General features: G+C 53.2%; 1 protein-coding gene across 1 annotated transcript in view; it reads right to left on the minus strand.

The window, feature by feature from the left end:
- Positions 1 to 24,672, minus strand: part of LOC112892451 (2-oxoglutarate dehydrogenase, mitochondrial-like) — a 34,105-nt gene extending 9,433 nt beyond the window's left edge. Inside the window, exons 1-6 of the mRNA XM_025959611.1 lie at positions 24,080 to 24,672; positions 22,253 to 23,749; positions 21,885 to 22,111; positions 21,443 to 21,712; positions 18,301 to 18,363; positions 17,958 to 18,204 (exon numbers count right to left, since the gene is read on the minus strand). Of these exons, the coding sequence (XP_025815396.1) occupies positions 17,958 to 18,204; positions 18,301 to 18,363; positions 21,443 to 21,712; positions 21,885 to 22,111; positions 22,253 to 23,749; positions 24,080 to 24,157 (2,382 nt within the window). The 5' untranslated portion in view covers positions 24,158 to 24,672. The remainder of the gene's footprint in view (positions 1 to 17,957; positions 18,205 to 18,300; positions 18,364 to 21,442; positions 21,713 to 21,884; positions 22,112 to 22,252; positions 23,750 to 24,079) is intronic.
- Positions 24,673 to 25,191: the final 519 nt, after the last annotated feature.

Genomic DNA, 25,191 nt, shown 5'->3' on the forward strand with positions numbered 1-25,191 from the left:
TCTTCCTTGAGAGCGATCTGGTGGTAACCCGAGTAGCAGTCAAGGAAGGAGAACAGGACGCAGCCAGCCGTAGAGTCGATGACCTAGTCGATGCGTGGGAGCACGAAGGGATCCTTCGGGCAGTGTTTGTTGAGATTAGTATAATCCACACACATCCTCCATTCATTATTATTCTTTTTCAAGACTAGTACAGGGTTAGCTAACCACTCGGGGTGGTATACTTCTTTAATAAAACCAGCTGCGAGTAGTTTTGCTAGCTCCTCCTTGATGGCCTCCCTCTTCTAGGGAGCGAAGCATCATAGTCATTGCTTCTTCGGAGTGGCTTTAGGGTCAACTTGTTGGCGATGCTCGATCAACTCCTTGGGCACCCCTAGCATATCTGCTGGTTTGCACGCGAATATGTCTTGGTTAGACCTAAGGAAGCTGATGAGCCCATTTTCCTATTTATCACTCAAGCGGGCAAGCTGCCTCCGATCAAAGCAGTCTTGGATAGGTCGCCTTCTAGCAGCTGGATGGCCTTGATGCTGACGTTGCTGAGGTTGGGTTTAACCCTCGACTGGCTAGGCCTCTGGCTGGAGATCTCCATCTCTGAGTCGGTGAGCTTTTGCGGGGCCGCGAGTACTTTCACAAAAGGCTCTGGCATGCGTGATGTCACCGCGTACTCGATCGCCTCCTGGTCGCAGTCGTACGACTTCTTCAGGTCACCGCGGCGCATGAGTACGCCTGTCTTGCGTGGCATCTTGAGTACAGGTAGACATAGTGGGGCATGGCTATGAACTTGGCTAGTGCCGGTCTACCGAGGATGGCATGGTATGATGAATCAAAGTCAGCCACCTTGAACTTGATGTACTCGGTGTGGTAGTTGTTCTTTGTCCCAAAGGTAACTGGCAGGACCATTGAACGGAGTGGTGTAGCCGCATTTCTGTGACACCCCGAAAATTCACTTAATTAAATCCTGCGCTAGAGTAGTTCGTAAAAACGATTCGATGTCAAAACCCTAACTCTAACCGATCGCTCCGCGTCGCTCGATGGCTTGTTGCCCACGCGCGACCGCCCGCCGGGATTAGCGCCGGTGCGACTTCTTTTCCTCGCGCGAATACCGCGCGCGTGGCCGACCGGCCGCGGCTGCGGCCGCGATTGGCGCCGACGCGTCTTCTTTTTCCCTCGCTGTTCTCCTCGCGCTACGCGCTTCCCCGCGCCTGGCCGGCCGGCCGCGGTCACCGCCGCGACCGGCGCCGGCACTCCTCCCTCCCTCTTTTTCTTTTTCTTTTTCTCCCTATTTCTTTTCCCTTCTTTCTTTTCTTCCCTTCCTTTTTCTTTCCTTTCCCTTTTTCTTCCTTCCCTCTCCTTCCTTTTCTCCTTCCTTCCTGTTTCCCTCTCCTCTCTCTGCTCCCGAGCACCACCGGCCCTCGCCTCCCGGGCCACGCCACCCCCCCTCTCTCCCCTCGCGCACGCGCCCTCACGCTCCCGCCCTCACGCGCGCGCAACCGCGCGGCTCGCTGCGCCGCCCGCCACTGCTGCCCCGGCCTCGCCGCCCGCGCCACGCCTGCGCCCGCGCCCCGCCCTGGCCCGCGCCGTACCGCGCCGCTCGCGCCCGCGTGTGCCCGCCCTCGGAACGCGGCCGCGCCGCCCGTCGACAAGCCGTGCCGCCCGCCGCTGCTCCCCACCGCGCCCCGCGCGCACGAGCGCGCCCTGTTCCTGCGCGTGCCGCGCCGCCCGCCGCTGCCACGCCCGCCCCGACGCGCCGCCCGCTGCTGCCGCACACCGCCGCCGTCCTGGACACGCACTGCACACCGCGTCGCGACACGGGCGAACGGACAAATCGCCATTAATGGCGCCCGCGGAGCCGCCGGCCGAGACCCCCTCCACCGCCCTTCCCCCGGCCTATAAATAGCCCTCCCCCGCACCTCGGCACCTCTACAACCGCGCCATCACCTCCCAGCTCCCTTTCCAAGCTTCCCTCGCCGCCCCGCCGTGCTTCCGAGCCGCCGCCGCCCCCCCCCCCGTCGGCCGGCCACCTCACACCGCCCCCGCCCGAGGTGAGGCCGGAAATGGGCCCCCCTCCTTCCCCTCTCCCTCTCCCCCCAACCCCTAGCCGCTATTAGGCCCTAGGCCGCCGGATTGGGCCGGCGCCGAGCCTCCCCCTTCCCTGCTTCCTGCTGGCAAGGGGAGGAAGAAAGGGGCAACTTTGCCCTTAAGCCCCTCCCATCTTCCCTAATCGGTTAAAGGCCCCCCCCCCTTGTACACTTTTGCAGAAAGAGCCCTATTCTTATTATTCCCAAACAAGACCCTTCCACTATGAAGGTTTATTTTCAAAGAGACCCCTCGCACTTTCTATCGTACCCCCAATGTTTCTAGAATTCACGAACAAGCCCTCACTTTTCGGAAAAACTTGCAAATAAGCCCCTAGGCTCCTGTTTAGCCTCTGAACCTCTCTTTACCTCGTCATTTTATGTGCGAAACGACCTCCGATCGACCCGAAACTTTACCACGCCCTTTCTAATATAGTTTTAACCATGCCATTAAGAAACCACCCAAAAATATTACCCCTACCTCCGTAACTAAATTATTTCCGATTCAAGCTCAGTGATAAAAGCTTTTAGTTTTTGTGCTTGATTGTGTGTTTGTTTGTTTGCGTCGTAGGACACGGAGTGAACGAGGAAGGTCCTGAGCGTGACCAAGCAAACGAGGACCAGTATTGTGACCCCGAACCCGAGGGACAGTGCTTCGACCAGGACTTTCCGCAAGGATTTGACGATGGCAAGTTCAATTCCGCCCTTTGATGCATGTTTTGTCCTAGTTTTTATAAACACAACCCGATGGCCTGTTTTATAAAAATTGCATGGTTTTGCGTGCCGTAACCATGGTAGGATAGCCACCCTTGCTGTGACAACCATACCTTGACCACCTGGTTTTGCAAAGAAAGTGTGTGTGCGTGTGGGAAGGGATAAAGTGCGGTTTTGAAAAGTGAGTTAGACGGGATGGATGGCATTTCTGTGTGAATTGCCGTTGGTGTGCTCGTACCTGTGTGGTTGAGCGTGGAAGGGAGATATCCATCTTGTCACCCCTAAGGACCGAGTTGATGTGTCGTCTCACCTAGCTTCCTGTCGTGCAAACCACTTGACCGTTGTATGGGCAACGGCTTGGCCTAACCCCACTAGTTAGTCTGATAGCCATCAGGAGAGCTGGGAGCAACGGGTGATCAAGGAGACGGGATAAGCTCTGTGTGACTTATGCCCCGGTTAAACCTCGGTGATAGGTCGAATGACCCCTTGATAGATCCCGTGGTGGCTAGTCAGGCCTAGCTAAGGTGGGTAATGGCTTAGATGGGATCTGCACCGGCACTAAGGTGTTCGTGTTGTGGTACCCCACCTGTGGGTAAAGTTGCACATCTCTGCAGAGTTGAAAATCTATTCGAATAGCCGTGCCCACGGTATTGGGCAAGTTATGGTGTGGTCACATAACTAGTGTTTCTCTTTGGGAATGGTTGGGATGGTGTGAGTTGTTTGGAAGGTGTCCGGCAGTTGTGCCGTGTGCTATGGCGGACGGGGAGTCCGGTAGCAGTTTAAAACTTGGATCCTGTGTGGATCAACACTACGTGCTTCTTGGTGTTTGAAAACTAGTTTTGAAAGTATTTATAAACGAACCTTTGCATATAACCGAGATTTCCGCAAACAAACCCTAACCGTACCCTTGGATTGTCCTTTGCATTAATTTCTGTTATACCCCCCCTCCGTGGGTGTGATTGGACTTGCTGAGTACGTTTGTACTCACCCCATTCTTACTTTTACAGTGGAAGACCCAGACTACGTCCCCGAAGACAACGAGTAGGGTTTCGTCCTGCACCTAGTCTTGCCTGTGGTTGAGGCCACCGTTGGATTCCGCATGGCGCAAGACTCTGATGATCCCCTTTTCGTAACTAGTGTAGTGGTGTGGGTTTTAGTTGTAATCCTCGCGATAGTGGCGCTTCACTGCCCATTACCGCGAAGAGTTGTACGGTGATGTACCATCTATTGTAATAAAAGTGTTATCAGCCTCCTGGGACTGATAAATTCACACTTTTAAGTCTTCCCTGATGGGGGGACGCTTCAGGTGGTATCAGAGCTGTAGGCTGGCCGTAGGACGTGACCCTAGGAGCGAAACCCCTTTTCAAGCCCTAGGATTTGCTCTGACTTAGCCCTCTTCTACACAAACACTTACCACAGGTTTTTGCCCTGTTCCAGATGGCTGGCAATGGATGGGTCAACGGAATCTGTCACGCAGAGCCCGGCCTTCCCAAATTACTATTGCTCAGCCTGGAACGCGTCGGGATTATGGAACCACCGGAGTATGCCTACCGTGAGTATATCGCCGGAGGCACCCTTCGGTGCGATATAATGGTCTTTGTAGAAAGAAGCACCCGCTACCCTGATGTGGACCCCTGGTTCATCTCCACAAAAGGCTTCCGCTTCCCCGACACCTACCGAAAGGCCGCCCGTAAAGCCCTGCGACGACTGCGTGTGCTCTACAAGCACCACCTTCAGCGGACTCCTATGGGATTTTTCCCACCCGCTGAGGGAAGAGGACGCACTTGGATTGCCCGAATGAGGGGACTTGGACGAGAAGAAGAAGACCTAGAAGATACGGTCTCCCACCTGTCCATCTACCTTACTGGCTTGGATGCACTCTACCGCGAACAGGCGGCACAACTGAAGCAGCTAATCCATGGGATTGAAAAGATAACCCAGGAGCTGGAGGAGCAACGAACAAGAGCTGCAAACGCCGAGTATTCCGTAGCCGCCCTCCAAGCCCAGATGCAAGAATACGAGAACCGCAACGGAATAGGCGGATGGATAGAGGAAAAAGAAGAAGAACCCATGGAAACCCATTGGGATAAGGGTACTCAGACCGAAAACGAGATGGATCGGTTCCTTCCAATAAAGAAGCGCTCTATCAGGACCGAGGAAGAATCCCCATGATAGGATTAGCACCCCTAGCTAAAACCCTACCCTAATGACCACGTATCTATGAAAACTGTACCACCCTTGTTGTAATAATAAATATCATCTACTCCCTTTTGCACCTGTACCAGGTTGTTTACCCTGTTTCTGTTTCAGATGGCTGAGGAAGGATGGACCCAGGGCGATTGCCAAGCTGCACCTGGATTCCCCAGCCTTTTGATCAACACCCTGGAAGGCCTTGGCGTTACAGAACGCCCAAGGTACTACAGCCGAGAGTACGAGCACCATGGTACCCTCCGCTGCAGGGTGATCCTGGTCATCGCCAGGAGCAACCGCTACCCCGACATTCAGCCTTGGCGAGCGACCGCCACGGGGTTTAGACACCAAGATACCTACCCCTTGGCCATCAGAAAAGTACTCCGTTATTTGTGCCGGATTTTTGAAGAACACCTCGCCCCCACACCAGCGAAGTTCTTCCCGCCGGCCATCAGAACTCCAGTCTGGGAAGCACGCATGAGAAACCTGGAACGACGTCGCCACGAAGAAGGCCCCCTGTACCAAGTGGCTACTTACCTAGCCGCCCTGGACCAACTCTTTGATGAGCAAGCCAACCTTCTGAGGGAACAGACCCATCGAGCCGAGCAAGCGGAGCTCACAGTGAGATTACAGCAGATCCGAGCCGCCCACGCCGAGGCAAGAGCCGCAGCCGCGGTCAGTAGCGAAGCAGTCGCCCAAGAAAGCCTCAGGCAAGCCCGAGACTGGCGCATGCAAGATTGGACCCGAAGTGGGACACCAGTCCCGGCAATTGGGGAGGACCATGTTTTACTCGGGACGCCCATCATAGGATGGGGACCCCTTTTTGGAAACACACAAGCCCCACCCGGGAACCCTGAAAGCTCTGCTGCCGCCGTTGAAAGGGATGCTGAAGCGCAACCCCTGGCCGGTGGAAACCCAGAGGACGGCGAGCAAGGATCACTCACGCTCCCCGCCCCAGAAGAAGGCACGCCCCGCGAGTAGAATGACCGACGCCACCCTATTGATGTACCCCCAGCCCCTTTTGTTTAAGTCGTGCCCTTAGACATGACCCTGGACGAGTAGTACGAGACCTAGTCTCACCCTAAGCTGTACCCCCTTGCAGTAATAAAGTTGTTTGTGCTCTTGCTTGTGATGTTGTGTGCTGTTTTGTTGTGTGCTGCTTGTTTATATATCTACTGGCAGGAGATAGATTCTGCCTTATACACGAATTAAACAACTTAAACATCACATAATCGTAACCCCACTCTACCCAATCAACAGATGATTCCCCGGAGCGTCACGAGGGCCTCCCGTAGCCGGAACCCCGCAGCCGCTGGTGCCGGAGCACAACCTGCTGGGCAAAATCCTCCTCAGGCAGAACAAGAAGTAAGCCAGAACCGAGGAGAAAATCAAGGAGAAGAGCAACTACCACCTCCCCCACCCCTCGGAGACCTGGCACAAATAATTCACAACCAGACCCTCATACTGGAGACTCTGGCCAATGCCCTCATTAACTGGCAGCCACGAGGGCAGAATATGAATGACAAGCTGACAGCCTTTCTAAGGACCAAGCCGCCCACCTTTGCCGGATCCTGCAACCCGCTGGATGCAGACGACTGGTTGCGAGTGATTCAGAGGAAACTCGAACCATTCGAGTGCCAGGACCGGGACAAAGTCCTTCTAGCAGCCCACCAGCTCACCGGAACAGCATTATCGTGGTGGGAAAACTATTGTGCCGCAGCCGAAGATGCCTCTACCATCACCTGGGGAGAATTCGTAAGAGAGTTCCGCCGCTATCACATTCCTTCTGCCACCATGAAGCGCAAGGCGGATGAATTCCGCGCACTACAACAAGGAAGCATGTCGGTGGAAGAATACACCCACCGGTTCATAGAGTTGGCCCGATATGCACCGGAGGAAGTGAACGACGATGACAAGAAACAGGATATGTTCAAGAAGGGGCTAAGCCCAGAACTCCGGACCTTGCTTACCCCTCAGATTTACCCTGATTTCAACACCCTGATGAACAAGGCTATCCTTACGAAAAGGGCCAAAACGGAAGAGAAGAAGGAGAACAAACGCAAATTCCTGGAGAGTAAGGCCCGCCAACAGGACCGCTACCAAAAGCCGAGGAACTCCAACTACACCGCACCAAGATCCCAGGCCCCAATGCAGTATAGGACTCAGTCCCAAGTGACGGGATCACGAGCCTCTGAAGCCCAGCCTAAGAGCCAGAATACCATGAGGGCCCCGCAAAGCAACACCAGCCTGGCCGCCTCCAACAACAACAATGTTAGGGCCTGTTTCAACTGCCGTGAGACGGGGCACTTCATCGCCAATTGCCCCTACGCCAAGAATAAGCCGGCAACGTCGGCCTTCTCCAACACGGTGAATGGGCCCAGACCAGCCCTGACCGGTGCCAACCGAGTGCCCGTCCGCAACAACGATGGCAGCCAGCAGGTGAAGCAGCAATCATTTGGACGAGCCCGCGTCAATCACATCGACGCGCAGGAGGCTCAAGAAGCTCAGGGCGTAGTGCTCGGTGAGTATCTAGTCAACTCAGCTCTGGCAACAGTACTATTCGATTCTGGAGCATCGCACTCGTTTATATCCTCGAGCTATGTGGAGAAACACAAAATACCTACAGTACTACTAAAAACACCCCTATTAACCCGGACGCCTGGAGGCGACATCAATTGTCAATTAGGTTGTCCACGAGTAAGGATCAATTTAAGTGGGGTAGACTTTCTAGCAGATTTGGTAGTACTTAAGTCTGGGGGAATAGACGTGATCCTTGGAATGGACTGGTTAAGCCGACACAATGGTCTCATAGGCTGTACCGACAAAGTGGTACACCTAACAAACCCTGAAGGAGTACAAGTGATCTGCCATACCCGGAATAGTAAGTTTGACCTGATGGTGTTTAGCATGGAAGCCCAGCCCTTGGAAGGAGTCCCGGTAGTAAATGAATACCCAGAAGTTTTTCCCGAAGAACTCCCCGGTATGCCACCAGACAGAGATATAGAATTCGTCATCGACCTTATCCCCGGAACCTCCCCTATAGCCAAGAGACCTTATAGGATGGCAGCCTCTGAATTGACAGAATTAAAGAAGCAACTAGAAGAACTGCAACGTATCGGCTTTATCAGACCAAGCTCGTCGCCATGGGGAGCCCCAGTCCTATTCGTTAAAAATAAAGATGGGAGTATGAGGTTGTGTGTAGATTACCGAGCACTGAATGAAGTTACCATTAAGAATAAGTACCCCCTCCCCAGGATTGATGACCTCTTCGATCAGCTAAAAGGAGCCAAGTACTTTTCAAAGATCGATCTGAGGTCAGGATATTTTCAGCTCAAGATTAGAGAAAGTGACATTCCTAAGATAGCTTTTGTCACCCGCTACGGGCAGTTTGAGTTCACCGTAATGTCCTTCGGACTAACCAATGCCCCTGCCTATTTCATGAACCTCATGAACAAAGTATTTATGGACGAGCTGGATAAGTTTGTTGTAGTCTTTATCGATGACATACTTATCTACTCTAAGAGTATTCAGGAACATGAGCAACATCTGCGGGTAGTATTGGAGAAGCTGAGGACACATAGGCTCTATGCTAAGTTTAGCAAGTGCGAATTCTGGCTGGAAAGAGTAGCTTTCCTTGGTCACATCCTGACCGCGGAAGGCGTAGCTGTGGACCCAGAGAAGGTCGAAGCAGTCTCCAACTGGCAGCAACCAACTAACGTCAGTGAAATCAGGAGCTTCCTTGGGTTAGCCGGATACTATCGGAGATTTATCGAGAGATTTTCCAAGATAGCCCGACCCATGACGGAACTTCTTAAGAAGGAGAAGAAGTTCGCCTGGACGGAATATTGTGAAAGAAGTTTTCAAGAATTGAAGCAAAGGTTAACAACCGCCCCAGTGCTGACCCTACCGGACATTCATCGGGACTTTGTCATTTATTGTGACGCATCCCGACAAGGATTAGGGTGTGTACTAATGCAAGATGGGAGAGTCGTCGCATATGCTTCCCGCCAACTCAGGACTCATGAGCAGAATTATCCGACCCATGATTTGGAATTGGCAGCCGTAGTGCATGCCCTTAAGATCTGGAGACACTACCTGATTGGAAATAAGTGTGAAGTTTATACCGACCACAAGAGTCTGAAGTATATCTTCACCCAGCCGGATTTAAACCTAAGGCAAAGAAGATGGTTAGAATTGGTCAAGGACTACAATTTGGAAATTCAGTATCACCCCGGGAAAGCAAACGTAGTAGCCGATGCCTTAAGCCGGAAATCCTATGGGCCCAAGGATGACAATCTGCGCGAGGAAATGGCACGATTAAATGTGCACATTGTGCCTCGAGGTTCCAGCCAAGTGCTAAACGTCCAATCGACACTAGAAGATGGGATTAGAGAGGCCCAACGATCGGATCAGGAGTTAATGAAAATCTGCAAACAAACCGGAGAAAACAAAGCGCCAGGTTTCAGAGTAGACGATAAGGGAACGTTGTGGTACGAGGATAGGATTTGTGTACCCCAGAACGGAGGCTTCAGGCAGATAGTCATGGACGAAGCCCATAACTCGGCCTACTCCATCCATCCAGGATCCACCAAAATGTATAAGGACATAAGGCAAAAGTATTGGTGGAATGGAATGAAAGCGGATATTGCACGACTTGTGGCACATTGTGATACCTGCCAAAGGATCAAGGCCGAACATCAAAAGCCGGCAGGATTATTGCAACCCTTGCCTATCCCGGTCTGGAAATGGGATGAAATAGGAATGGACTTTGTAGTGGGTCTACCCCGAACACAGAAAGGACACGATTCCATATGGGTGATAGTAGACCGACTCACTAAGTCGGCTCATTTCATACCCGTACGAACCACTTACGGTGGAGAGAAGCTGGCAAAGCTTTATGTGGAAAACATAGTAAAGTTACATGGAGTGCCTAGCAGAATTATCTCAGACAGAGGAACCCAATTCACCTCTAGATTTTGGAAAAGCCTGCATAACGCCATGGGCACTAAGTTGGACTTTAGCTCCGCATACCACCCACAGACAGATGGTCAGACCGAAAGGGTAAATCAGGTCTTGGAGGACATGCTGAGAGCATGCGTCCTAACCTATGGAAATGATTGGGAGCAGAGTCTACCTTATGCAGAATTCTCATACAACAATAGTTACCAAGCCAGCTTGGGCATGTCGCCGTTCGAAGCCCTCTATGGAAGAAAGTGCAAAACTCCCTTGATGTGGTCGGAAGTTGGAGAACGTGCACTAGTAGGACCTGCACTTATAAAAGAAGCAGAGGAAAAAGTAGCGGAGATCCGCGAGAAATTGAAAGCAGCTCAGTCCCGACAAAAGAACTACGCAGATAAGAGAAGGCGAGAAATAAGTTTCAACCTAGGTGATTTTGTATATCTCAAGGTTTCACCCATTCGAGGGACACGTAGGTTTCAAGTACAAGGAAAATTAGCCCCTCGATACATTGGGCCGTATCAGGTTCTTAAGAGAATCGGAGCGGTAGCATACCGACTGGAGTTACCAGAAGAAATGTCAGATATACACCCAGTGTTTCATGTTTCGCAGTTAAGAAGGTGTTTGAGAGTACCCGAGGGAGAACATGTGCCGGTGGAAACAATGGATCTGCAGCCGGATTTGCGATACCAGGAAGTGCCGGTCAAGATCCTAGACACTGTCACTAGGAGGACAAGAAACTCCGAAGTGCGGATATGCAGGGTGCAATGGAGCAGACACGGAGTAGAGGAAGCAACTTGGGAACGCGTGGAGGCCCTAAAGAAAGAATTCCCCCATCTGTTTAACAGCCAGCCGAATCTCGAGGACGAGATTCACTTAAGTGGGGTAGGTTTGTGACACCCCGAAAATTCACTTAATTAAATCCTGCGCTAGAGTAGTTCGTAAAAACGATTCGATGTCAAAACCCTAACCCTAACCGATCGCTCCGCGTCGCTCGATGGCTTGTTGCCCACGCGCGACCGCCCGCCGGGATTAGCGCCGGTGCGACTTCTTTTCCTCGCGCGAATACCGCGCGCGTGGCCGACCGGCCGCGGCTGCGGCCGCGATTGGCGCCGACGCGTCTTCTTTTTCCCTCGCTGTTCTCCTCGCGCTACGCGCTTCCCCGTGCCTGGCCGGCCGGCCGCGGTCACCGCCGCGACCGGCGCCGGCACTCCTCCCTCCCTCTTTTTCTTTTTCTTTTTCTCCCTATTTCTTTTCCCTTCTTTCTTTTCTTCCCTTCCTTTTCTTTCCTTTCCCTTTTTCTTCCTTCCCTCTCCTTCCTTTTATCCTTCCTTCCTGTTTCCCTCTCCTCTCTCTGCTCCCGAGCACCACCGGCCCTCGCCTCCCGGGCCACGCCACCCCCCCCTCTCTCCCCTCGCGCACGCGCCCTCACGCTCCCGCCCTCACGCGCGCGCAACCGCGCGGCTCGCTGCGCCGCCCGCCACTGCTGCCCCGGCCTCGCCGCCCGCGCCGCGCTTGCGCCCGCGCCCCGCCCTGGCCCGTGCCGTACCGCGCCGCTCGCGCACGCGTGTGCCCGCCCCCGGAATGCGGCCGCGCCGCCCGTCGACAAGCCGTGCCGCCCGCCGCTGCTCCCCACCGCGCCCCGCGCGCACGAGCGCGCCCTGTTCCTGCGCGTGCCGCGCCGCCCGCCGCTGCCACGCCCGCCCCGACACGCCGCCCGCTGCTGCCACACACCGCCGCCGTCCTGGACACGCACTGCACACCGCGTCGCGACACGGGCGAACGGACAAATCGCCATTAATGGCGCCCGCGGAGCCACCGGCCGAGACCCCCTCCACCGCCCTTCCCCCGGCCTATAAATAGCCCTCCCCCGCACCTCGGCACCTCTACAACCGCGCCATCACCTCCCAGCTCCCTTTCCAAGCTTCCCTCGCCGCCCCGCCGTGCTTCCGAGCCGCCGCCGCCCCCCCCCGTCGGCCGGCCACCTCACACCGCCCCCGCCCGAGGTGAGGCCGGAAATGGGCCCCCCTCCTTCCCCTCTCCCTCTCCCCCCAACCCCTAGCCGCTATTAGGCCCTAGGCCGCCGGATTGGGCCGGCGCCGAGCCTCCCCCTTCCCTCCTCTGCTTCCTGCTGGCAAGGGGAGGAAGAAAGGGGCAACTTTGCCCTTAAGCCCCTCCCATCTTCCCTAATCGGTTAAAGGCCCCCCCCCTTGTACACTTTTGCAGAAAGAGCCCTATTCTTATTATTCCCAAACAAGACCCTTCCACTATGAAGGTTTATTTTCAAAGAGACCCCTCACACTTTCTATCGTACCCCCAATGTTTCTAGAATTCACGAACAAGCCCTCACTTTTCGGAAAAACTTGCAAATAAGCCCCTAGGCCCCTGTTTAGCCTCTGAACCTCTCTTTACCTCGTCATTTTATGTGCGAAACGACCTCCGATCGACCCGAAACTTTACCATGCCCTTTCTAATATAGTTTTAACCATGCCATTAAGAAACCACCCAAAAATATTACCCTACCTCCGTAACTAAATTATTTCCGATTCAAGCTCAGTGATAAAAGCTTTTAGTTTTTGTGCTTGATTGTGTGTTTGTTTGTTTGCGTCGTAGGACACGGAGTGAACGAGGAAGGTCCTGAGCGTGACCAAGCAAACGAGGACCAGTACTGCGACCCCGAACCCGAGGGACAGTGCTTCGACCAGGACTTTCCGCAAGGATTTGACGATGGCAAGTTCAATTCCGCCCTTTGATGCATGTTTTGTCCTAGTTTTTATAAACACAACCTGATGGCCTGTTTTATAAAAATTGCATGGTTTTGCGTGCCGTAACCATGGTAGGATAGCCACCCTTGCTGTGACAACCATACCTTGACCACCTGGTTTTGCAAAGAAAGTGTGTGTGCGTGTGGGAAGGGATAAAGTGCGGTTTTGAAAAGTGAGTTAGACGGGATGGATGGCATTTCTGTGTGAATTGCCGTTGGTGTGCTCGTACCTGTGTGGTTGAGCGTGGAAGGGAGATATCCATCTTGTCACCCCTAAGGACCGAGTTGATGTGTCGTCTCACCTAGCTTCCTGTCGTGCAAACCACTTGACCGTTGTATGGGCAACGGCTTGGCCTAACCCCACTAGTTAGTCTGATAGCCATCAGGAGAGCTGGGAGCAACGGGTGATCAAGGAGACGGGATAAGCTCTGTGTGACTTATGCCCCGGTTAAACCTCGGTGATAGGTCGAATGACCCCTTGATAGATCCCGTGGTGGCTAGTCAGGCCTAGCTAAGGTGGGTAATGGCTTTGATGGGATCTGCACCGGCACTAAGGTGTTCGTGCTGTGGTACCCCACCTGTGGGTAAAGATGCACACCTCTGCAGAGTTGAAAATCTATTCGAATAGCCGTGCCCACGGTATTGGGCAAGTTATGGTGTGGTCACATAACTAGTGTTTCTCTTTGGGAATGGTTGGGATGGTGTGAGTTGTTTGGAAGGTGTCCGGCAGTTGTGCCGTGTGCTATGGCGGACGGGGAGTCCGGTAGCAGTTTAAAACTTGGATCCTGTGTGGATCAACACTACGTGCTTCTTGGTGTTTGAAAACTAGTTTTGAAAGTATTTATAAACGAACCTTTGCATATAACCGAGATTTCCGCAAACAAACCCTAACCGTACCCTTGGATTGTCCTTTGCATTAATTTCTGTTATACCCCCCCTCCGTGGGTGTGATTGGACTTGCTGAGTACGTTTGTACTCACCCCATTCTTACTTTTACAGTGGAAGACCCAGACTACGTCCCCGAAGACAACGAGTAGGGTTTCGTCCTGCACCCAGTCTTGCCTGTGGTTGAGGCCACCGTTGGATTCCGCATGGCGCAAGACTCTGATGATCCCCTTTTCGTAACTAGTGTAGTGGTGTGGGTTTTAGTTGTAATCCTCGTGATAGTGGCGCTTCACTGCCCATTACCGCGAAGAGTTGTATGGTGATGTACCATCTGTTGTAATAAAAGTGTTATCAGCCTCCTGGGACTGATAAATTCACACTTTTAAGTCTTCCCTGATGGGGGGACGCTTCAATTTCGCTGGACGATGCCGTAGAATAGAGCTCTGCTAGGGGTGAGCATCTTGGAGATGTCCAGACCCATCTTATTCAGAGTACTCGCGAAGAGAAGGTTGAGGCCGCTCCCGCCATCGATGAGTACTCGGGTCAGCTATGAGCCCGCCATGACAGGATCTAGGACGAGTGGGAGTTTTGCCGGCTTGGAGAAGCTTTTGCATGGCATGCTCTACAGAGCAAATTTCATGCAGGGTCAACTTCTACGCATGCTTGGAGGAGAAGCCATCGTCTCCATCGAAGATGATGTTGGCAAGATTCTTCGGGTCCAGGAAATCTTGAGCCCTCGACTTGTCACCCTCGTCATCATCCTCCTGGTCCTTTCGCTTTCTGGCTTGGGGAAAGGGTGGAGCGTTGAGTGACTTGCAGAGGCTGACGCACGCGAAGAGTGTATGTTGTGCTTCGGGTGCATTGGGCATTGTTTGTGCAGGACTTTCTTAAACTGTGCGTCATTATTCTACGACTTCTTACCTCGCGGATTGCGCTCAACAGACACGACTTCTTGGTCTGGCTTGCACTTTCGGGGGTTTCCCGAGTGGTTCCGCTAGACCTTATCGAAGTGGCTTTTGCTGTTGCCCTGCTTGTCGCTGTTGCTCTTGGGGAAGCGGTCGTTCTCTTCATCCTGCTGGTCACCCACCGTGCCTTCATGTCACATAGCTCCACGGCAGTAGTCGGGCGGCGTCTGAAGTCGTGATACGTGTGCTTCGAGAAGAGTCTATTCTGGAAGCAGAGGATGACATCCTCATCGGTGATGTTGGCGATGGTAGTGCGCATCTTGAAGAAGCACCGAGTGTAGGACCTCAGGGTCTCGTTTAGCTCCTGCTTAACTTGGGACAGATCGTGGCGAGTGCCTGCTTTGATCATGGATCCTTGGAAGTTGTTGATGAAGGCTCGCTTGAGGTCCTCCCAAGAGCCGATGGAGTTTGGTTTGAGGCTTTCAAGCCAAGTCAGGGGTGCGGATTCCAAAACTATCGGGAAGTAGAGTGCTTTGGTGGAGTTGGAACCCCCTGAGACCTCGATGGCAACGGAGTATCATCGGATCCATATGAGCGGATCCTGCTTACCGTCATACTTGGGGATTCCGACTAGTTTAAAATCCTTGGGATAGGATTTTTCAGTGATATTGTAGGTGAAGGCGGGGAAGCGGTCGTTGTCGTGGTGGTGGTGGTACCTGTCGGACGGTCCCTTCTCCTTGCCTCAATGATGCACCGTTCGTTGCGGCCATCATTGATCTTCTGCCTGATATCGATCGTGGGAGCGTCGTGAAGGCTAGCCGCGGGTGGAGCTTGGCCTTGAGGCCTTGCGTCACGCTAGTTGCAAGGTAGGTGAGTAGATTGTTGTACTTCTTGTTCGGTGTTGCCACGCTCGGACCGGTGACCCTCGTTGCGCTGGCGACTATCGTTGCTCCAATTCCCGGGGCCTCCTCCGGGGGTGGGACTGATCAGTGCAGTGTCACTATAGCGCTCAGACCTCAAGGGCAAGTTCCGAGTGGAAGACACTGGATGTTTCCCATCGAGTTGCACGAGCGCGCGCTGGGTTAGATATTGTAGCCTTTGTATCTAGGGGTTAGTTGGTAGTTGTTGGGCTAGGAGCGCTGCTTCTGCAATGGCGCCAATCGGTGTACGATACTCCTGATCCGCGGCAGCTGCAAAAGTGTTGTTGAGGTTCCTTTGGTACATTGGATTGCGAGTGCAATTTTCCACGTTCTGCCTGCACTAGGTGCGCTTGACAATCCGATGAGTTGTCAGCCGTATGGCTGTACTCGAATAGTTCTGTGCTACCGTCTCACTCTTCCGCGATGGGAGAGAGAGGTTTTCCCTCCTGGAAGGGCAGTTCCTGAGTGAAGGCCACAAGGCGGGAGTCGTAGTTGAGTAGTTCAGAGGGCTCTAAGCTCTTCCAGTACACGAAACGGCGTTGCGGCGTAGATGTTATAGTTAAATCCAGATGATTGCCCAATAATGATTCGGGGCAGTCATCAGGTTGCGAGTGGTTTTCAAGAGCGGAGGCCCCCTGACAAGTGGTGGCTCTCTCGTCTCCGAGTCCTGCTCGGCTCTGGCTTAAAGGTGTAGTACTAAATGACGAGTACTCTTCATTGGAGTTTGAGTAGTTGTCGAAAACGTGGGCCACCTCTTGACAGGCGGTGGCTCCCATATCCTTGAGCTTAAGCAGAAGATCTAAGTCCTCCTCCAAGTCGGAGAGCGACTTGGATTGTGTGGTCCCCTCAGATCGGTTTGAGTTCGATCCGACCAGTTCTGGTGCAGCATGAGTAGAAGTCGCGTCGAAAACAGACATCTTTTCGATCTGCAGGACCAGATCGGGGAGTAGCAACTCGTCGAGGTTGTTGATGAACTCGTCGAGGTCGCTGTGTCAAGTTGGTGTTGAGGCCTCTGGATTCTTGAAGTTGACTAGGTGGCTGTTGAAGCCACCCAAGATGTTAGCGACGCAGATTCAGGAGCCGAAGATAAAAGTTGTGCCCTCGTTGAGCACGGCGCTGGTGAAGTTGAAAGACGCCATCGAGTTGTCCGGTGGATGCTCGATGAACACCCCTACCTAGCGCACTAGCTGTCAATATTTTACCGCCACGCCCACCGAGGGATACCCCCGAGGTGGTGAGTTTGTAGGTAGGGTGTTGCCGAGATCAGGAACTCGAAGGTGCAAAGAACATAAAGTTTAGACAGGTTCGGGCCTCTGAGAGCGTAATAGCTTATGTCCTGTGTGGTTTTTATTGTCTTAGGTGATGATCGGGTGATCTCCCGTTTGAAGGGGGTTCCTGTCCGTCTTTATATAGTCTGGGGGACACGGTTACATGGAAGTTCTAGTCGGATACAAGCTCAGAAGTCCTACCCGAGTACTTTTCGGGTAGTTTTCTATCATCTCCGACTAGTTTTACTACTGTATGAGTAGTCGTACTACGCTACGAGTGGTTAAAACAGATGTAGGGCATGGGCATGTCTCATTCCTTATTCTAGGAAATGTATGCTATGTGTACAGTCCCGGGAGCCCGGGTATGACAGGGAGCGTGGCGGTCGGCTGCCCACGAGGCGCGGCGGCTAGAGGCGACGGGCCCGCGTGCAACGAGGGCAGGGGCGTCGCGGCCTGCTGCCCTTTGGGCGACGTGGTAGGAGGCGTCGTTGTCGGTGTTTTTTGCCTGCCCACCGAGGGGTATACCCAAGGTGGTAAGTTTTAGGTAGGGTGACGCCGAGATCAGGAACTTGAAGGTGCAAGCAACACAAGGTTTAGACAGGTTCGGGCCGCGATGTGCGTAATACCCTACGTCCTATATGGTGGTTTGTATTGCCTTGGGTGTTGATTGATGTTTTGAGGGGGTCCCTGCCCGCTCTTATATATCCGGAAGGACAGGGTTAAATGAATCCTAGTCCGACACTAGCCTAGAAACCGTACTCGAGTACAACTCGAGTAGCTTTCTTCTGTATCGGCTAGTCCTACTTCGCATGCGAGTAGAGTACAACATAGATAAGGTATATGACATGTCCTATCCCCTAATTCTGTATGAACTACGTTATGTACGCAGTCCCATAGCCCGGGTCTGACAGTCATAGCCGCGGCTGGCAGTGGCGCGGCGGCCAGGGGCGCTGGGCCGGCAGGCGCTGAGGCCAGTTGCCCTGCGGGCGCCGAGGGTAAGGATGCTATGGCCGCAAGGGTCGTGGTGAATAGTGGGCTTTATGCTGATCGGTTGGCTTCGGTCTCCTTCCATGGGCAAATTGATCTTTTCATAGTCCAATTCAGGGCGTTTAGGTAACAAACTGAAGGCAGGGTCATTGGAGAAACAAAACAAAAATTCATATTCATGGTCATACGAGGCAGCGAAATTTTTTGAAGACCAAAAAGGGAATTAAGCTATCTTCTGATGTCATAAATGGAATTTTCTCGATTCTTTATAGGAGAAAGGTTCATCTGATAATTACCTGGAGGAAGCGCTCCAAATGGGCCCCAGAGTGATCAGGGCCTTGGCCATCATAACCATGTGGTAGTAGAACAACAAGCCCAGTTTGGCGCAACCATCTTGCCTCCGCGCAGCTCAGAAATTGGTCAAAGATCACTTGCGCACAGTTGGCGAAGTCACCAAATTGTGCTTCCCAGAGAACCAGTGAGTTGGGGTTCTCCATGGAGTAACCCATTTCAAACCCAAGAACAGCATATTCTGAAAGTAGACTGCAAAGCAGAAACACGATAACAATAAATTTTGACTTTAGAATTTTCTGCTTATAGACCGTAGTTGACCAAATATAAATCCGTAAGTAAACTTACCTGTTGCTAACTGTAAACAGCCCCTCATTCTGATTCGTCACAACATGGTCGAGCGGGCAGTATGTGTGACGCCCCGAAAATTTCAAATCTAAAACTACGCGTTAGAGTATCTTGGCCGAAAATGTATTCGTCGTAAAACCCTGATTCTCTCCGCTTCGCCGTTACGCTGACGGCCGACGCGAGCCTGACCGCCGCACTGCTCACACGCTAGAGTAATTCGTAGAAACGGTTCAACGACGAAACCCTAAAACCTAACCGGAACGCTGTCCCGTTCCACTTCGCTCAATGGCCTGTCACTCACGCGCGACCGCCCGCCGCGATTAGCGCCGGCGCGACTCCTTTTCTTTTCCCTCTCTCCTCGCGCGAATCCCGCGCGCGTGGCCGACCGGCCGCGGTCACCGCCGCGACCGGCGCCGGCGCCTCTCCCTCCCTCTTTTTCTTTCTCTCTCTATTTCTTTTCCCCTCTTTCCTTTTCTTTTTCACCCCTTTCCTTTTCTTTCTTTTTCCTTTCTCTTCCTTCTCCTTTCTTCCTGCTCCTCCCCCTTTTTCCTCTGCTCCCGCGTACCGAGCACCGAACGCCGGCTCTGCCCCGGCCACGCCACGACGCGCGCGCCCGCGCCGCGCGTGGCCGTGCGTCGCGCCGCGCCACCCGTCACCACGCCCCCACCCTGGCCCGCGCCGTGCCGCGCCGCCCGCGCGCACGCGCGCGCCGCCCGTCGGCAGCCGCGCCGCCCGCCGCTGCTCCCCTGCTGCGCGCGCCGCCCTGTGCTCGCACAGCTTTCCCCCACGTGCCCTCGGCGCCCGCGCCCCGCGCCACGCCGCGTCGCGACGGCCGCGTGCGGCCGGAGCGCCATTAATGGCGCCCGCACCGCCCGCCGGCCGCCATCATCTCGTTCCCCTCCGCCCCGTCGCCCCCGTCCTCTATAAATTGGCTCCCCGCGCGGCTCACCCACCCCACAACCCACTCCACCACCCGGCCCCTCGCCTCCCCCAGCCCGGCGCCGCCTCCACGAGCGCCTCTGCCCGCCGCCGCATGCTCCCGTGGGCAGCCCCCCTCGCTGCAACCCGAGCCAAGGTGAGGCCGGGGATGGGTTCCCCGCGCCCCCCTCCCTCTTTTCCCCCACCCCCGGGCCGCCGCCGTGCCTTGGCCGGCCGGATTGGGCCGCCGCCGGCGCCCTGTTCCTCCCCTCCCCTGTTTCCCACGGCTGGAGGAAGAAGAAAGGGCTATTTTGCCCTTAGCCCCCTCCCTTCTTCCCTAACTGTTAAATAGCCCCCCACTCTATTGGCCTTTTTGCAAGAAAGCTCCTGTTTACTATTTTCTTTCAAACTAAGCCCCCCCCCCCACAATGCAAACTTAATTCCAAATAGGCCCCCCCACACTTTCTACTACACCCTAACACTTCTGTAATTTACAAATAAGCCCTTCCCTTTTTAGAGAAACTTACAAATAAGCCCTGGATTCCCTGTTTGACCCCTAGATCTCCCTTTAACTCGTCATTTTATGTGCGAAACGACCTCCGATCGACCTGAAATTTTACCACACCCTTTCTAGCATAGTTCTAAGCATGCTATACAGAACCACCCGAAAATATTAACCCTACCTCCGTAACTAAATTATTTCTGATTCAAGCTCAACGATAAAAGCTTTTAGTTCCTTCGCTTGATCGTGTGTCTGTTTGTTTGCGTCGTAGGACACGGAGTGAACGACGAGGTTCCCGACTGCGACCGAGCAACTGAGGACCAGTTCTACGACCCCGAACCCGAAGGACAGTGCTTCGATCAGGACCTTCCGCAAGGGCTTGACGATGGCAAGTTCAATTCCGCCCTTTGATGCATATTTTGTCCTAGTTTTTATAAACACAACCCAATGGCCTGTTTTATAAAATTTCATGGTTTTGCGTGCTAGAAACCTGGTAGGATAGCCACCCTTGTCTGAAATAGCCATACTTTGACCACCTGATTTATAAAGAAAGTACATGTGTGTGGGAAGGGATAAAATGTGGTTTTGAAAAGTGAGTTAGACGAGATGGATGGCATTTCTGTGTGAATTGCCGTTGGTGTGCTCGTACCTGTGTGGTTGAGCGTGGAGGGGAGATATCCATCTTGTCACCCCTAAGGACCGAGTTGATGTGTCGTCTCACCTAGCTTCCTGTCGTGCAAACCACTTGACCGTTGTATGGGCAACGGCTTGGCCTAACCCCACTAGTTAGTCTGATAGCCATCAGGAGAGCTGGGAGCAACGGGTGATCAAGGAGACGAGATAAGCTCTGTGTGACTTATGCCCCGGTTAAACCTCGGTGGTAGGTCGAATGACCCCTTGATAAATCCCGTGGTGGCTAGTCAGGTCTAGCTAAGGTGGGTAAGGGCTTCGATGGGATCTGCACCGGCACTAAGGTGTTCGTGCTGTGGTACCCCACCTGTGGGTAAAGTTGCACACCTCTGCAGAGTTGAAAATCTATTCGAATAGCCGTGCCCACGGTATTGGGCAAGTTATGGTGTGGTCACATAACTAGTGTTTCTCTTGGGAATGATTGGGCTGGTGTGAGTTGTTTGGAAAGTGTCCGGCAGTTGTGCCGTGTGCTACGGCGGACGGGGAGTCCGGTAGCGATCTAAAACGTGAATCCTGTGTGGATCCACATCGTGTGTTCTTTGATATTTGAAAACTTACTTTGAAAATATTTTCCAAAACGAACCCTTGCATATAACCGAGTTTTCCGTAAATAAACCCTAACCCTTATCTTGAATATTTCCTGTGCATTTAATTCTGTTGTATCCCCCCCCCCTGGGTGTGATTGGACTTGCTGAGTACGTTTGTACTCACCCCGTTCTTACTTTACAGTGGAGGATCCCGACTACATCCCCGAGAACGACGAGTAGGGTCCCGTCCTACACCCAGTCTTGCCTGTGGGTGAGGTCACCGTTGGAGCTCCGCATGGCGCAAGACTCTGATGATCCTCTGTTCGTAGTTAGTGTAGTAGTATGGGCTTTTATTGTAATCCTCGCGATAGTGGCGCTTCACTGCCCATTACCGCGAAGAGTTGTACGGTGATGTACCATCTGATGTAATAAAAGTGTTATCAGCCTCCTGGGACTGATAAAATAACACTTTTAAGTCTTCCCTGATGGGGGGACGCTTCAGTATGTCGCTCCAGTTTCTTGGTCATGCAGAATCGCATGTCTTTGGTTGAAATTCCCTCTCTCCACATCCTGCCCACTTAGCCTAATATGATTACCTTCCTCTAATAGTGTCGCAAAGGCGAGCGCTTCCGCAAACGCCCAATCGATCTTCTTACCGGTTTCGATCATTGCGACACGCTGCTTCAGAAGCTTTTCCACTGCTCTGTGGGGCTTAAAGTTCACAGGTAGTTTGGTAATCGCCCGTCCAACAAGTTTCAGTCTGTCCTGCTTAACTCTGCAGTAGGGAAGGCATTCCATGGTGTCAGATGAAAAACACTGAAATATGTAGAAAGACTACAGAAGCCAGTTTTGGCATGCAGGGATCCTATAGGAATCGACAATGAACGCAATTGCTCACAACCATTGAATTTCTCTAAGAACTAGAAGGGGGAAATGTTGTATGTTACCCTGTATCAAATACACGAGATATCTGCTCGGGTGGCTTGAAGCCAGTCCAAGAAGCCGAGAGCCAGTCCCTCTTGTTGGCAACAAAATCTTTGCTCTTTGCAAACTCTTCATCTAAGAATATGTTCACTTTCTCATGGATCTTCTGTACATCTTCATTCGAAACTTCGCCTGTCCCTAGGAGTTTTTGTTCATAAAGGTTCAATGAACTGGGATGGTTCTTAATCACCTGGCACATCATGCATAAACAATGCTAATCAGCAGCGGAGTAATATTAAAATAGCATCAGCGGTATCAAATTGACGTAGAAATGCTCAAAGATATGGTAAAAATATGTGTGACTACTGATTAGCAGAAGCAGTAGGCTCACCTGGTACATTTCTGGCAGCGTCAAGGTGGGATCGTCAAGTTCGTTGTGCCCAAATCGGCGGTAGCAGACCAGATCAACTACCACATCCGAATGGAACGTCTGGCGCCACTCAGCCGCAAGCATGCACACGCCGACTACAGCCTCCACATCGTCGCCATTGACGTGGAATACCGGAGCGCCGAGGGCCCTGGCGATGTCGGTGCAGTACCGGGATGACCTGCCAGCGCTCTGGTCGGCCGTGGCGGCGACCCGGTTGTTCAGAACGATGTGGACGGTCCCACCGGTGGTGTAGTTCTTGAGGGCGCTCAGGTTGAGCGTCTCGTAAACCACGCCCTGGCCGGTGAAGGCACCGTCGCCGTGGACGAGGACACTCATGGTCCTCGTCATGCCGACGTCGCCGGAGAAGAACTGCTTCGCGCGCGTCTTGCCCAGGACGACGGGGTCGATGGACTCAAGGTGGCAGGGATGGGCGACCAAGGACAGGTGAACGCTCTTGCCACCATGAGTAGGACGGTCGCAGGAGGCACCCTGCTGGAAGTAGAGTTCGCCGGTGCCGGTGAAGATCGGGCCTTGGCCGTCAGCAACTTGGACAGGCCTTGGCCCGACGGTGAGCTCACTGATTATCTGCGATATGGGCCTGCCGAGGACATTAGCCATGAGGTTGAGACTACCCCTGTGCGACGTCCCTATGACGACGTTCTCGACACCGAGTTCGGCTGCCCTGTCGAACAATGCCTCCACGCCAGGGATAAGCGTCTCGCCGCCGTCGATGCCGTATCGCTTGGAACTCGGGCACCTGGCAGCGAGGAAGTTCTCGAACAGCGTGGTCCGGATGAGGCTCTCGAGCAGAATGAGGCGACGGTTCTTGTCGTAGTCGTCGTGGGGCTTGCCAGTCTCGATCCTGTCCCTGAGCCACTCGCACTTGTCCCTATCCAGGATGTGCGCGAATTCGTAGCTGACGCAGCCGCAGTAGGCCTGATGGAGCTTTCGGAGGATCTCGCGGAGAGTGACTACCGGGCTGTAGTCAGAAAGGAAGCCCGGCGTCGTCGAGAAGCCGAGGAAGAACTTCCTGTCGAGGTCGGCCTCCGTGAAGTGGTAGAGGCTGAGGTCGATGTCCTCCGGGACGTCGAGGCCGAGTGGGTCGAGCTTGGCCATCGTGTGGCCGTGGATCTGGAAATCGACGACCAGGTGGAGGAGCTGCATGGTCTCCTGGATGGTTTGGCTTGCGGCGACGGCATAGGTGGAGGCTTTTGCATCAAAGCTGCCGAAGAAGTTGCCCCATAATTCATCAACATCGGAGGGATCGGCCTGCCAGGCATGCCAGAGCTCCTCAAGGTCATAGGCGACGTTGCTGGCGCTGTGAAGGACACTGTGGGGTTGACGCTGACGCCACAGTGGGAGGTTGCCGGACGTGGGGTGGAAGCGGTAGCCGCATCGACTTGTAGCCAGCGGCACCGGATCGACAGTCCCATCACGACACCTTACCTCTAGCAAAAACTGGGTAGCAAAGATTAGTCGACTTGATCGTAGAGATACTCCTCCGTTCCAAATTAATTATTATTTTAACTTTGTCCACCACATGAATTATTAGCTTGTGAGGAAAGATGTGATGATGGATCAATTCATTCTGTTTCACAAACCAATCAAAAAGGCAAGGCGTGAAAAAATAATGGACCACCCCATTTCTCAAACCAAACATCCCTTAAAAGGTCCACTCTACATATGTTTAAACTAAAACTTCTATATAATCTGAAATATTCCTAGCAATCGAGATCGAGATCACACCTTATTCATAATTTCATATAGCTCGAGAGAGACCGGACTTACATGTTTCGGATGTGCGGCTTGGCGAATGAATAGGAGGCGACGCAATGGTGGCGAACCTCTAAAAGTGTGGGGATACATACGTGCCCCGCCCTCTCCTTGGCGACTGAGTTGAACCGTCAGAATCTAGGCACAGTGCGGAGAAAGGAGCTGCTCCAAGTTAATTTGTAGTGGTAGCTTTGCTCGATCGTTTCGTGTGCTATATATACAGGACGGTTGCTTGTTAATTTGACGCTAGCAGTATGAAGGTCGTAATTATTAGGTGCACATGCATAACAATTTATGTTCCTTTTATACGGTAGCAAGCCTGTTCTAAACATTATATACCTGACACAGACCCATGCATAGGCTCTGTCTAGAATTAAAAAAGAAGTACGTCACACGATACAAGAAGTAGTAGTAGTAGTAGCAAAGAGAGGCGAGCCATACAGGCATTTCTCCGTCCACCTAGTAAAAAAGATGTGCATCTGGACTGCTGTATTATTATATCCAGCTGGCGTATTTCAACAAGTTTTTCTACTAGATACGACGTTGGAGTTGAACAGAGATCATGCGTTTAATTTGTCTTTTGTACGTCCCAAAAGTACCTTACGTACACTACTACACTGGTAGCTTAGGCTGAGTCCAGTGGCGGGGGAGATATCACCCCGCCACGTCAGTTCTCACCCTCACTCTCACCCCACTCTCACCCCACCCCTTCAATGCACAGGCTATAGTGCCAGCTCTCACTTCTGTCTTCTTCACGTCAGCTTTTCTTTTCCAAATTTAATTATTTCAACCTCCACGCGGACCAATAGAAATGCGCCACGTCACTCCCGCCCCACCCCTCTCACCCGACGCCAGCGCACCGCCTTGCTACCGCCCGCCTACCGCCCCCGCGCGCCTGCCAACGCGGGCGAGAGCGGGACGATAGCGACGGATCCCGCCCGGCGGTAGTGCTACCGCCTTCTCTCTCCCTCTCGCCTGCCTCTCGCCTCGCTCTCGCCTGGGCTGGAGCGACAGGGGGGCGGTACCGCCCTCCATTGGCACCAGCCTTATTCTTTTCAACGGCACGGGAAGATGACACTCATAGATATGCTATGGTAAATCTGTTATCCATTTCTTATAACCCATGG

The sequence above is a fragment of the Panicum hallii genome, chromosome 5 (genome assembly GCF_002211085.1).
Source record: "Panicum hallii strain FIL2 chromosome 5, PHallii_v3.1, whole genome shotgun sequence".
Classification (NCBI taxonomy): domain Eukaryota; kingdom Viridiplantae; phylum Streptophyta; class Magnoliopsida; order Poales; family Poaceae; genus Panicum; species Panicum hallii.